General features: G+C 33.9%; 2 protein-coding genes across 16 annotated transcripts in view; both read left to right on the plus strand.

Annotated features, from left to right (window-relative positions):
• Positions 1–5,451, plus strand: part of LOC128234178 (platelet glycoprotein Ib alpha chain-like) — a 29,228-nt gene extending 23,777 nt beyond the window's left edge. For 14 of the 15 annotated variants that reach the window (XR_008260897.1, XM_052948221.1, XM_052948228.1 and 11 more), the window contains one exon: positions 946–5,451. Coding sequence is in view for 14 of the 15 variants with exons in the window: in XM_052948221.1 (XP_052804181.1) it covers positions 946–973 (28 nt within the window). In the remaining variant the exon portion in view is untranslated. The other variant, XM_052948227.1, reaches the window with a different exon arrangement.
• A 1,832-nt stretch (positions 5,452–7,283) lies between these two features.
• LOC128233872 (uncharacterized) overlaps positions 7,284–15,276 on the plus strand; it is a 47,850-nt gene continuing 39,857 nt past the window's right edge. Inside the window, exon 1 of the mRNA XM_052947737.1 lies at positions 7,284–7,369. Coding sequence (XP_052803697.1) covers positions 7,302–7,369 — 68 coding nt within the window. The 5' untranslated portion in view covers positions 7,284–7,301. The remainder of the gene's footprint in view (positions 7,370–15,276) is intronic.

Consider the following 15,276-nt stretch of genomic DNA (forward strand, 5'->3'; position numbering starts at 1 on the left):
ATAGAGAATAAACTTGTGTTCATTTCCTATAATGTGTATTTTATCTGAGAGCGGCCATTAAAATTTTCAAAATTTAAATACAGAATAAACTTTTCTTCATTTCCTTTAACATGGATTTTAGCTGAGGGCGGCCATTTGTTTTTCGGTATGTAGTATTCATATAGCTTTTTACCGAGTAATCCAGTCTTGAAGTGGTACACGATACACGGAAACTATCGAATAGGCATTATCCGTTTCATAGCTTGACTCTCAAAATCAATATTAACTATTGAATTTGGTACCAAAAGTGGGCAGTGGATTACACCCTCATATTTACATGACAACGGTAATTCTGGACAAAATATGTTCCAAGACCAATAATTGTTAAGTGTCCTTTATAGGGACTTGTTCAAGATATTTAGGGCCAGACAGAGGGGACATAAGTAAACAATTTATATGTTTCCTTAGCCTGTATATATACTGTATATGTGAGATAAGGCATCGACAAATTTATTTATTTTTGAAATGTGAACGATATGCTTATGAGAATAAAGAAATCATTAGAAATTCAAGTTTATGAGCTTTTTGTAGAAACCCACTCATCCTCTGAAGTAATATTCAGGTAATTCATATCATACACAACAATCTCATCACGGAGTATCTTCAGCATAAGTATGTTCTTGTCTATCTATCTAGATGTATAAAAATAAGAGTATAATGCCTCATTAATTCCTCCTCCATCTGAAAGCTTTCTGAAATTAATTTGGCTTTTGGTTCTACCTTTCCTGCCTGTACAATTCATTATATGACAGATGTTTTCGATCTGCGATTTCATTCCTTCCTAATATAGCTTTGTGGAGCATGCATCGTTTCCAGCAAAAGTCCTGTATTTACAATAGCTCTTGATGTTTCCAACACAATTCACCATTCAGTATTAAAATGGATTTCATAAATATTTGATTTCAGAAAAGAGGTTCATCAACAACTACTTTAGTGTGGTGGGCAACAAGGGTCAGATAAAAGACGGTTCAGATAGAAAGGTGAAAATAAATAAGAAGAATGATGAAGAGTTGAAATATATAGTATAAAATCACCACAATAGTAATGTTAGGGAAACTAGTGGATCCAAGTCTGAATTCTGTGCTATTATTTGATATAAATTGAAACTGTTTTTAATACGAAAAAGATGTATCTTATATAACAAAAGACATTTATCAAAATGTGAAATTCAATTGTTTTATTCCATTACATGACAGAAGTAAACGGTCATTATTCTGGTATGTGGTCAAAAATGAGGTAAATACCTTTTTTATAACTAAATAGTTTACTTGACCTCTGCAGTACTACACATACACAGACTTAAAGAACCTAAAAAAAATTAAAAGAATGTGAATAATTTTCCATTTGCAATATGAAAACTAGTCATGTAGATATAAATTTAAGCTCATGTATTGTACAATTTATGTCCATGTTTTAAATGGACTCTAAATGGACGAAATATCAAATGCCATTATCATGAAATGTTATTGGTTTTTTCAGAGATAAAATCATGTGTATAAGCATAATAAGTAATTAAATTTCTCTGTCACAGCAATGATTGCAAATTATATTAGGTTTAAGGAACTACCAAAGGTACTACTAAGATAAAAGGATTTACAAAGTGAAAGGTTATCTGTGGACTGACATGTACTTGTAAAAACAAAATAAGGTCAAGTATTGCCAAGTTATGTGTTTCAAACTTGACAATTTTAGTGCCATACTGAAACATATTTATAAGGTAATGTTTATGACAAGCAGAAATGGGAAAAGGCTATTACTTCTTAATTGATTATATAACGCGGGCAATTTATTAGTTTATATACACAAACTATTTCCTTCCTACATCTCAAGTACATACATAAAATGTTGAGCCACTTTGTATAACGGCTTGTGGAATTACTGTGTGTGATTTGTTCCATTACAGAATGGTATCGATTCTAAGATACAAATGTAATTTTATATTGCAATATTTCCCTACAAAATGTCTGATAAGATAATTTTTAAATTGAACGAAAGAGATGAATAGAAAAATTATTGTAAATATTAGTGTTTTGCCATCTGGTTGTCAAATTGGTATCCAAGTGTGTATTATGTATGATTAAGTAGTTATTAAGCATATACAGGCATCAGTAATTTTAAATAATGTTAGTTTAAACATTATATATGTTACAAAGATTGTGAAGAAAGTTATGAACACTTATACTAAGTCAAAGTCGTTGGCACGATATTACGCGAGAGTGTGTCATTGTATTGTGGGGGAAACTGGAGTAGCCGGAGAAAACCCACTTGTCCGGCTTGATGACCACTGACTAACTCACTAAATTATGTTGATGTACATCAAAAGAACTTTTCATCAAGATCATAATAATCATTTTAGTCATCTTGTTGTATGTCAGCACCTGACTGTGTTACGTTTGTTTAGTAGTAATCTTATTTTTCATTGAGATCGATGTTAATTTGAAGCTAGTCAAGTCATTGTCTAGCCTTTAGCAGTGGTCGTCGGCAGCAACATTGCACAAGATTACAAAACGTTCAAGATTCCCAAAAGAAACGGTACAGATGCTGTCCGAAACAGAATGCACATGTCCACCAAGGTCCGTTTTATAAACTTTGTTTTATAATGTTTTGAGTGTTGTCCCTTTTTCGCTTTACAAACTATATACGAGCGTGCCCTTTAGTGCCCTTTTAAACATGGATCTGTCTGAAATTTTCTTGTTTTCATCCACATGATCTTTGTGTGTTATATACTTATATCTTGAAGTACTTGAAAGTATTGCAAAATTTTAGCTTTAAGTATCATTTTAACGTGTTTATGATATTAATGGATCAAAATATTATGTATAGATTGTGTTGCATATTTGCGCCAGACTTTCTACATACCTTAAGCCCTCTAGTTATATATCAAGTCTTGTACAAATCAGACTTAGTCTGTAGTCTCAGATTATTTTGAAACCCCATAGTATGTGGTTCAAGAAGAGTGTTTAATACGTAATGTAAGGGTGCCGAATTTACAGTGACTGTTATTAAAAATCGAGGTTTAATGCTCATCATTTTTTCTTGTGGGACTCATATTTATAATTGAATCGTGCGTTGTGCGATTCATTGTTTTTTCCTCTAAATATATAAGTTGAAATAGTGACCATTGGTTCCGATGATCTATACGAATAATAATTGCTTCACCTGCATATATCCAAGAATTCTGGCAATGCATAAATGTTTGTTTTTTCTCATTTATTTTTCACATAGATACATATATCAGTACAGTTTTAAATTCTCAACATATACAACATATCTATGTATTTTAATCGGAAATACATATATTCAGAAACAATATTGCCCTCACACATGCACACGCACAAACACTTGCTCCCACACGCGCGCACACGCATGCACACATACACATTTCATACACACCCGATCGTATGATGTTTATACGATCGGTGTCCCCTGTATTCGATTCCATTAATGTTTTTGTTTTTTATATTTTTTAAGTCTAAGATTTCTTTGTATGGCTAATTGTGTCTTTTATTATTAAATATATTGTATGTTTAAGTACTTCCAATTTATTGTTGTGGGTTTCAAGTTTGTCATTGTTCAACGCAATTTGTTCTTCTATTTTAATCCGTAATCTCAAATATAATGCATATGTTATGTATATGAACAGGATGTAACTGTATTCATGTAAATGGCTATGTTGCTAAAATTGCTTTACAACAATAGAATAGCTAAAAGACGGTATAGTTAATCGTTCATTGTACAACAATGGTAAGAGTACTTGTCTATTAATTTGAATGCTGCTTATGTCAAGAAATCATTTGCTTATAGGGAGTCATTGTTATGTGAAACAAATTATGTTATATATAGACTGTAAATATTTATGGCTGCTATATCATGTATGATTATAAGTTGAAAGTTGACGGTTTAAGTTTGTTAAGATGTTAAAGTGTATTAGTGTTATACATGTTCTTCATGCTTTAATTGTGTGACAATGGCAGTATAATCAGTTGCTTACAGCCTAATGTATATATCGGCAATAAATAATTACAGCCTAATGTAACTAGCAGGGAGTAGCAGCCATAAATATTTACAGTCTAGGGCTTGACGATATATAAAAACAACATTTAAATGTTTACCACTGCGAATAGAAAATGTATTTTAAGTGTGAAATGATGTATTTAATCTTTTTAAATAGCATCAGTTGAATTGTAGTAAACATTGATCACAATGGTATTTTAAATGTTGTGTTGTAACCAAAGATAGTGATCATGAATATAATGACTCAGAAGTTTGAAACCAACATTTAATTACAACAATAATCAATACAACATACTTGGAGGGCTTGATGCTAAGGGGTTGTAACTCAATTATACCATTGATGGAGTTACGCCATTCTTCCGGGAAGCCCTCTGAGAGCACTTGACAAAATTGAAACGCCCGATCTTAATAGTTCAGTCATAGCTGGTATAAACATGCATGTTTAATAAGTAACAAAATAGATTCATGATGTTATGCATGGTTAAAACAGAATGCCCAAATATGTTGTTTATTACAAAGTTATATTAACTAATACACTGTATGCATTGACAGAGCATGTGCAAGATGTTGTATTCTCTGTTAAATTGCAATATTTATCATATTCAGGAAGTAATTTGTAATTTAGTAAACTATGTATTCATTGTGTTGCATTTGTTGTGCACTATTAAAAGGCAATAACTTTTTTTAGAATGTTAAGGGATTTTCCCACGGTTAACAACATCATTCAATCCGAATAATGTATGTCAAATTATTTGCAAGGTTTTCTGTTGGGTTGTTACATAAACGTTTAATGTTTGATTTCAATATCATTGATTTACAGAGTTATCGTTTTGGTACAATTTTGGCATGTAATAAGCTCTTTATCAAAATACACGATAAAGTATGTTTCTATCTATCTATTAATGTTATGCTCACCGGAGGGGCATATAGTGGCCGCTTTGTCAGACAGTCCGTTATTCCGTCCATCCGTCACACCCTTGTCCGGAGATAACCATAATCAGGCCCAGCATTTTAGTAACCTCCACTGAAACTCCATTTATCTGATAGTGTTTAAAAATTGTAGCTTGTCCGGGCCATATCGTGGTAAATACTAAAGGGATTGAAATGAAACTTGAAATATAGATAAATGGCAATAAGAAAAAGTGCAGTATATGATAACTCTAGCCATGCCCTGCATATTTTCTTGATCTTCTCTTAAAATCCTCCCCTTAACCATGACATTTCTCGATGACGGATGCTTGTCCGAACCTATTAAAGGGATCGAATTGGAATTTAATATTAGTTAGTATCTTAATCATTGCTATAATAATCATACTGCTGTATTGTTTATTTTGAATACTTTCATATTCTGTTTTATTAGTTTGAATGTTTCTTAAATAAAAGTTTTCTTTGCCTTGAGTCGTGTTGTTTTATACATGCTACCCGTTTATTTTTGCAAACATTAAGTAACTGCCATGTGTCCAATGCATTCTCAGTGAACGTCCTAGCAATGCAATTGTTATAGCATACTACCTAGATTTACAACAAAATCTTCAGGGTCAAGCACAGCAGCCCAAATTATACGCTTGACCTTGTATACACGCACAATTATCGAAGCCAGACAGACACGGAATGGGAGACACTTAACAACAAAAGATATCCAACACGGATTAGAGGAAAGCGGGAGACAAACAACGGGACACGCACAACTACATTAGACAGTCTACTCAGATAAGAAGGCAGAAGGAGACATACATGTTACATAATATAGACCACAAAGCACACAGCCACACATGATAACAAACACAACTTAAGAAAACGGGAGACCCACGGCCACTAACGATAACCAACACAGATAACAAGTCAACAGAAGCCAATAGCCACACACGATAACAGACACTGAGTATAATATAACGGGAAACACACAATCACATAAAATAACTAACACAGATTACCAGGTAACGGAACTAGGGAGACACGCAACCACACCAGATAACCAAAACAGAATATAAAACAACATCAGACAGACACTCACAGACGACAAACAGCACAGAAGTCTGCGTGGGTCATACGACTACACGATAAATTCAAACATATTACATAGATATGTCAACATTTTATTTCGTTCTCATTAACTTTTAAGGTTAAAACGTATTAACACTATATGTGCACAGATGAGTCCAATTGAGTTATCGAGTTCACAACTGTATTTTAGGATCAAAGATGTTGCAATGTTGACGAATGTGCATTCTGGTAAAGTTGTTTGTGTTGACTTCATGATAGTCACTTGGGCGTTAAGGCTACGCATCTTTAAAGCTGTGGCTTTAATATAATCATGGTCTTGTCATATACACCTTATTTATAACACACTGTGTTATTTATGTGTTACCTAGTAGGTTGTCTTGTATCGAAATTCATTGTTTTGTCTTTGTTTTATTGTCCTAACGAACAACATTCCGTTTGCACTACATGTGATGTTGTTGAGGCATACATGAACAATTTGGAGTAACTCAACCTTACCTCGAAAGGGACGCAGATGCTAACGAGTTTCCTATAAATATAATGCTTGGAATAAACTATATATGCTGTCCAATTTGTAACATCACCTATAGAACAGGGTTTATTAGCAAATATTGAATTTTATCACATTTAAAGTAAACATATTACATATAAGTGCTCGTACACGGGTATGCGTACATTAATCATTGTGGGTACGAAACGTTATTTTTGCAACAGTAATATGTGCATGGATAATTGTTACAACGGGGGCGTTCTCTTGCAACTCAAAGAATGTGTGCATGTATACTTGTGACAACGGGGCGTTTCTTGCAACTCACAGTACATTTGTACATTGATAACTGTGGGTACTAACACGTTGCCTTACAATTCGCAAACTGATATTTGTATGCACTTAGTATATGCGGTATTGAATAAAAACACACTAGTCCTATTATAAATATTAATATCGAGTTTATAATTATGATATAAAGGTGCAAACGTTTGGCCAAAACTATTCTTAATATAAAACTGATGGTTTGAATTTGTTTTAACAAACTGCTTGTAATTATCATTTACTGTTGAAATATAAAGCATCAACACACTGCTATGATTGAAGAGTCCTTTATATTGATTCTGGTAAAACATCTGACGTGTGGAGGTCTTAAATCTTAAACATAAGTATAAATGTAGGACTTTCATTTTTAAATTGATTTAGGTGGATTTTCCTACACTACAACTTAGCAATGCTTTACCGTGTAAAATTGTGTTATATGGACCGGGGAGTGATTTGGAAGCTAAATTCATGTTCGTGGACAGACGACACCTTTAGTCTGAAGGGGTAAGCTAAAGTGTTTCTGTATTAACTCGTGATTTCTACAACAACTATGCACAATTAAAGTATCATTTTATATGTAGAAAGACATTGACAGTAACACAAAATTTGTTGTATTTCGGTGTTTGGATGTCATTGGACAATAAAGTCAATCGAAAATGTAGCATTTAAAAATCGCTGCAAAAATTTATTCAAAGGGTTATAGTACACGTACTTTAATGATGGTATTATAAGGTACCGAGAAACTCATTTGATATTTCCAGAAGACACAGAACATGCTCAACAACACTGTTGATATATAATAAAACGCTGACATTAATGTAACACCTACTCATAGTTCAGGCGTGGTGTTCTATACCTACATTATACAATTTGTTATACAAAGAGAGAGAAATAAACAGAGAGCGCATGGCATTTAAAAATAGTTAAAACTGTTAGAAAATGTGTTTGTTCACAAAAACTAATTAACAAACATGGTGTCGACATGTAAAAAAATAAATTTTTTGAGTGTATTTTCATGTAATGCGTTCATTCTTAATCTAACAGACACCCGGAAAATGTTCTTTCGGAATGGTTTTTCTAAATACATATATATCCAATGTTAAAAAATGCATAAATAATGAGCCTCTGTTCATAGAAAGAAAACATATATATGTTGTAACCAAAATCAAACGAAAATTGTTTTTATTATAAAGGTGAATTAGAGAAAGGCCGTTTGTTCATTGTTTTGTCTCAGTAATAACATTTTAGGGGAGACCAAAGCTGAGTTTAAAATTGTGCATATAACAGTGTGTAAATATTTGAATACTTAATAACGATGTAGCGTAAAAAGCTGTTTGATCTTTAGTATTAACGACCACAACATTTGTGTTTGCAAATCCCGGATTTCACAAACTCAAGTATCCTTTAATTACTATGAAGCCGAATACTGGCCTATAAAATCGATAGTAGGCCTCACTAAGATATGATATTATGTGTTTTATTTGCAAAATAAGTTTAAAAGTTAGTCATATTAACCAGTCAATTTCGGTCCAGGCGTTTAATTTTTTTTAAGAAAACGTTGCGGATTTACTCTCCCGTATTCGTTTCAAAGCATTTGAAAATCTATTACTTTTTTGCCGAATACTTAAGTAAAACCTTAAGGATAAGTACGCCCGATGCGGAGTTTAAACCCATGACAGCCAAAGAACTATCATTGGATCATACTGGCTAATCTAACCAGGCGGCTGATTCTTAACCACACGCACAACAATATATGTAAACTATTGTTTTCTAACGCAATTAAGAGCTGTTGTATGAATACTGTACGTGTTGTAGTTTAATGAATAATATCTTCTTACTGAATATGACTTTAACACACATTTAGAAAAACACAATTATTACCTATTTACCCCTTCCCCCCGACACATTATCGGTTATATACCAGTAAATGATATAATGCTACGAACGCGTGACAAGTACCATAGGCATAGTTTAACGAATAAATGCTGACTTTGTACTGCAATGCAATCGCAACTTGATGCGCAACGTACAGTAAGCCCATGCATTAAACTTCCAGATATCATTGTATTATATCATATCATTTAACTAAAAACATCAGAAAAATTATAACAATCATTCTGCATTTTTTTAAACATATCATAATATCGGAGTGGGTGTGTGGGAGGGATTCGATGAATATGATGGTCACAAGTGTAGACAGTGAAAATTTGAGACTTTATGCGCCGTTGCCGCGCAAACTATAGATTTTGCAATATTTTCTCATTTTATGTCGGTAAAATGTTGGTTTTAATTTGCTGACGCTGTTTTAGTGTAGACGAGTATTTGTGGTTAAACAATTATGGTTTAACCATCTTAATGTTCACCTGGTGCTAGTTTATGCAGATATTGAGATATGGTTTTAATGAAAAATTGATAGGCACTTATATAGAACAGCTTATTGTACGAAAAATCTAGAAACAAAAAGTTGATGATATACATTTTTTCGTAGGACGTTTCGATTCCACTGCCAAATAATATAGAGTAGGTTTGGATATGTTTTTCCCTGAGTTTGGATGCATGCATTCGTCTATTCGTCTTTGCTGTGCAATAAGCTATCGTTACTTTATTCCAAAAGGAGACAAAACAATAATTGTCAGAAAAGCAAGACCGTTGCACTATGGACTATAAAACATTTTTTTTTTACAAAACCTTGATAAACGTTAACATTCATACATTTAAAAGTATCGCTTCCAACAATTCAAGCACTATTGATATGTTAAAATTAACTGTGCGATGAAAATGGTTTGAGATAAAACGTTATGCCTATAATATTACATACCACACGAAACAAATATGTATTAATCGTAACCTAGGCATTCAAAAACCTTACCCACTGAATAAAGGTTTATTCACAAGCTGCGTACAGGGGATAAGGGGCGGGGAGTAACGTTGATTTCATATACACTCGCTTTAGGGCGATCTATTAATCAATCCACTTTGTAGAAAAGTGTAAAGCTGATGTTGTGTACACATTAAGCATTATATCGAACATGATCAATGTAACTTTTTTCTAAAACAGTACATGTTTTCGCATATATTAAATACTTTAATACATTAAAAACAAGTAGTAGATATCTAAATGTGCATATCTAGCCTCAGATGACATTTAGTTGGTTGAACCAATTTGCCGTTGTCAGGAAGGCTCTACTACAGCAACATCTAGCATTTTACCAATATTGTATGAGAAAATATTGCAAAATGTTGTGCATTTTGACATAAACAAAGTTCTATTTGCTCGCTTTTCACATTTGTTAAAATTAGTTTTATCGTAAGGTTTCCTTCAATAGCGTTTTTGCTCCGCTCTGTACGAATTGGAAATGGAAAAAAAAACACACGATGAAAATTAAAGAAAGGAGGTCATGGAGTACGGAAAATATAATTGATGCTTCTTACCAGGAAACAATTTGTCACGAAACACGGTGATTTCTACGTAATCGCCGCCAGATTCGAAATCGGAATAAAACCGGACAAGACTCACTTTAGAAACAAGGTTTTTCGTCAACACTATGGATATCTCCTCATACGTAACTACATGTATTAGTACTGCTTCAATTTGAAAATCGGACAGCATTGAACACGTTAACTTAACGTTCTTCTTATTATTATTTACTTATAATTTTAAATCTCTTTCAGACGCATTGAACCTACTTTACAATTATGTCGTATACTAATTACGCAAGTGGTGTCAATACTTCTTATGTATTGAAGTTGCATCCTTTATTTGGATTTTACAAATGATAGCAAACAGGATCTTTAATTTAAAACTTCATCCTCTTTCACAAATACAACTACAATTCTATTTTTAATCTGGTATATGACATGTCATAAGTATATCCCAAACCACTTCAATTTACACTTGAATAAGAATAAGCTTCAAATTTTGAACAAGGGGTTTTCTCAAACATATGAATTAAAATTATAAATATATTTCATTTCGAATAAGTTGATAACCGTTTTATTTTAAGATACTTATTTAAGACAGAAAAGTGTGTTTCTATTGGCAATTACAATGCACCAACTCATTTTGTTTGGAGTCAAAAGATAAGAGAGTTAATCTCAGCTATTTTGTCATGGGCCCCTGGTATGAACTTTACCTCATAATGTGATTGTTAGACGGGGCATAACTAGAACAAAATCGGTTCTTTAATATGATTCCACTTATCCCCCATTGCAAAAGTTGTAATTGTAAGTGTGTATATGCTTCCCGAATATATATCACTTTATCAAGACGTATTATATATTTCACCGCTTCATGAAATCGCTCGAAGGATATAAAAATACTTATGTCATGGCATAATATTTATGATAAACATACCTAGTCTTTTATGCACTGTGCTGCTTATGGAGCTTTGTGCTGTTCTTCCATTGTCTTGTTTGTGATTTTATGTTCTATGTCTTTGGCGTTTACCCAGTGCCATTGTTTATGTTTTAATTTTTTGCTTCTGAGCTTGTTTCTGTAGCTTTTCGCATAAATATTTAGAGTAGATGTTCCTATCTGGTATAGTCATGGTCGATTTTAAACTTCACTAAGGCATCAAAGACGAATTTTGAGACCGCTCCAGAACTCAATTACCGATAAAATGATCCCAAAACAATGTGCAACACGTGTTCACCAAATCGATCAAACATGAAGATCACGTGTTTCCAGCGTCTTCATACATTTAAGGTCTTGGCTATATTTAGCACAGTTCATTTCTTCTCCTGAAAACCTTAAATCAATGAGGAAATTTAAATAATTCCCTCATAGGTGTGCACAACGTGCAGGACGACTCATGTTCTAGCATTTTATTTGAAGCAACAAGCTCTACTTTAGATGGAACTTTTTAATAACTTGACACCCGCTTAAAAATTCAACCATTAATTTGGTAAATTGAATATTGAACAGTTTCGAATTTAGCTATGCTGGAAAATCCCGTCTGGCATCCCGATGCAAAATTAAACACACCAATTTCTTTAATCGTATGGTTTATAAGATGTCCATTATGTCAATTAATTAAAGCAAAATTAAATAAATAAGTGTGCAAGTGTTTTAGTCAAAAATGCCTTTTGGCAAGCTGCATGGACGGTTACTCAGAAAGTTTCGTTTTGGGCTTACGCTCGTGCCCTATGGTCGCATTTATCTTCAGATCTTCCACCCCCTAAAAAATGCGAGTCATGTAAAACAACGCGCAAGCTTAAAATGAGTGTATTTATAAGTATATGCAGTTCAAATGATGACATTTTAAAAAAAGGAACTGCAAGTAAATATCTGTTTCAAACGAACAAATCTACAAAATTATTCAAAATCGGTAAAAATGTTCGACTGTGATTAAAATTGTAAAATTCAATGAACAACATGCCTCATTTTCAACGATAAACAAAAGGCCGGTTATTCGTAATGAAATTAAAACAAAATAACTAAATTCTTACCATCGTTGTCGCTCCCGCGACTCAGACTTCGACGAATCCACTCGACAGCTCGCAACTGCGAGTGAATATCGCGGTCGGGCGAATAGAAATTCAATATATGATCTGGTTCCCGACTTCTTTATAAATGAATCGCGCAGGATTAGGTGAGAGAACACTGTTACGATAATCGAGCGGATCAAAGGTTAACGTCTTTGAAAGTAAATTTGATTATTTGATTGGTTGCCAATCAGTGTCACCTAATTATGTTCGAACATTTTGTTGAAAACATTGGGCAAGTATTTTTTGTGCAGGGCGAGTAGAAGTTCAGGTTCACTCGCCCTGCATGGTAAGTGACCCGAAACAATTTTTGTGAGGCCTGAAATTGTCGAATATGTTATCCATGAGCTTGAACCTTTTGTTGAAGGCCAACGCCACATTTGATGTCTTTGCATAAATTTTGCCCTTATGTCTTCCTTTCATTTATTTATTTATACGTTAAAGCTACCGAGTACTCCCACTCCAAACTAACTTCGAATAGCATACCTGAGCTAGACATAGAGCTACTCAAAGCGCTTTGTTGTATTGCATGTCTTCCTTTTAGACGCTTTCCGCATCCGTGGTCTTAATCTGTGTTACGCATAGTCATGTGTATGCAAATAAATAAAGAAAATTGCATTTCTAGTTAGAAATGTCATCGGATTATAATAGCCGCATTTCTTTTTACAGTTTCAATTAGAGGTGTTTGAGGTGCAAAATAAGTTTGATCAAAAAATTATTTTAATTAAATGCTCCGCTTTACATGATTTTCTGCATTTCTGTTTATTACTGTGTTAATAAAATGAAGTAACATATTATTATCAAACAGCCATTTGGCGAAGCCACGAGTAAAAATGTAGTTTTCTATGATCACGAGTTACAATCCAATATCGGTGGTGAGTGGATTTAGTCCCACGAGGGACGAGGGGAATGGATAGGTGTGCAAATTGGAAATTGAAAGCGCTGATTTTTAATTGAACATTTTAAAGCAAAACATTGGAAAATTAAAAATGAAATATCTTGCTGATTTTTTTCAACCACGTCGGGTTAGCCGGCCAAGATTCTCAAATCGGTGAAAGAAGCACGACAAACAATAGTTTCTCATTCACAATTTTGGTTCATTACAATAACACACATATTTGTAACAGTTTCGGCAGTAGCAAGCTGGCAAGAAAATGTTCAAAAGCTCATGTCGTTCACAATGTTCTACCGTAAAGACTCCAGCACAACACAATTGGTATTCCCAACAGAACCTTTTTTCGTAATAATTGTACGATACTCTTCATGTGCAACAATTGAGTTTCACTGTGTTGCATACGATCTGCCAACTGTTTTATCAAGTTTAAAGTTGCGTCTGACATGTTTGACATCAACTGAATAAATGAATAAATAAATGATACTCGAGTATTAAGTGCTAACAATTATAATGCACTAATAACACTGAACTATTTTGTTTCTACCAATATGCAAAGGATTACAAATTTTGAAAAAAATCATACCATTTTTTAAATTTGAAAATTTTGATAATATGAGATGAACTCAAAAATTGCTTTATCGTGAACGTCAAGTGATCACTCCCGTTTGAATAACAATTGATCTTTTCTCATGATAAAAGAAGTTACAAATAACACAACTAATGCTTCTAATTTCAGTTTCTGTTTTATTCAATATGTAAGCAGATAACAAAGTATAAACATGTATAACATTGGAAACATATCAATATACATAATTATACATAACACAATTGTTTTCATGTAAACAAACACAATTAAAAGTTTACAATAGCTATAATGTCAAAAATTCAATGTAAAAAGTATCTTTGTTATGTAATGTGGTTGTTTTCCATCCAGACTTGTGACTGGCATTGGTCAGGTTACCCACCGCACAAGCAAGATCGGAAAATGGTAACTCTGAGCCCAAAACCTAATTTCACTACGCAAAGTCAACACCCATTAGAGGCCTCCCAGGCGACCTTCTACAATTTGTTACACCTACAATGTAGAGTGCTGGGCTACTCGGGTGTAACAAACGGAGCATTGCTGACTTGTTGTAGGCATAACGCCGAACTAGTGATCTCAGATACAAGAAGGCCTGTACTGGGGCAAGAATCGGGTGCCTCAGCCGCATAGTCCGATCAAAGAAGGGATTTCTGCGATCAACTTCAAATACCCTCAACCACAAATTAGGCTTGAAAACTATGTAGACTTATTTCTCTTTTGAGCTAAGAGAAGGCTACAGAGTTCACTTTCAAACACACCTCTTAAGCACATAGAGGCAAGCTTGCTTGCTTTACTTGCATGTAGGAAATGCTAACTATGATCTCAGAAAGCATTTCCATGTTTGTATCGCAACTTATGAGCAAAGAAGCGATTGGTTTGAATTCTTTGAAAAACCGAGGCAGCACTAAGGGCAACTACTCGACCAGGCGCACTTAGGACTAGTGCCCCATTTACTTCGTCCACGCTCTATGCATGCACTTGCGTACAGAAAAGGGGTACTCGTGAGCATAGGGGTTGCCACTCCATATCTTTCATTGCCTGTAGCGCGACATGATGACCATGAGCGGTTCCTAGTATTGGCTCTGTACATCACCTTACACCAATACTAAGCTGGTCTAACGACACCTCCATAAGTTTTTTGCGAGGTTGACAAAATCATTGCTTAGCATCCAAGACCGTAGCATATTGAGCAATGAGAAACAAATGTCGTCGAAGCTATACTTCTATGCTCATGCCACCAGACGCAATAACAAATCACTTGTCAAGATCGCTTTTGAATTGTATATGATTTAATGGCTATCACAGAGATTTATCGTATTTGTCAGCCGATGTCATAGCGATCATCAACATGATTTGGCCAGACTCAAGAGCGAAAAACTAAGAGGTATCTCGACATACGGTTCTCATGTCCAAACCAGAAGGTCAAAAAACCTCTCAGATATTTTGTTC

The sequence above is a fragment of the Mya arenaria genome, chromosome 5 (assembly GCF_026914265.1).
Source record: "Mya arenaria isolate MELC-2E11 chromosome 5, ASM2691426v1".
NCBI lineage: Eukaryota > Metazoa > Mollusca > Bivalvia > Myida > Myidae > Mya > Mya arenaria.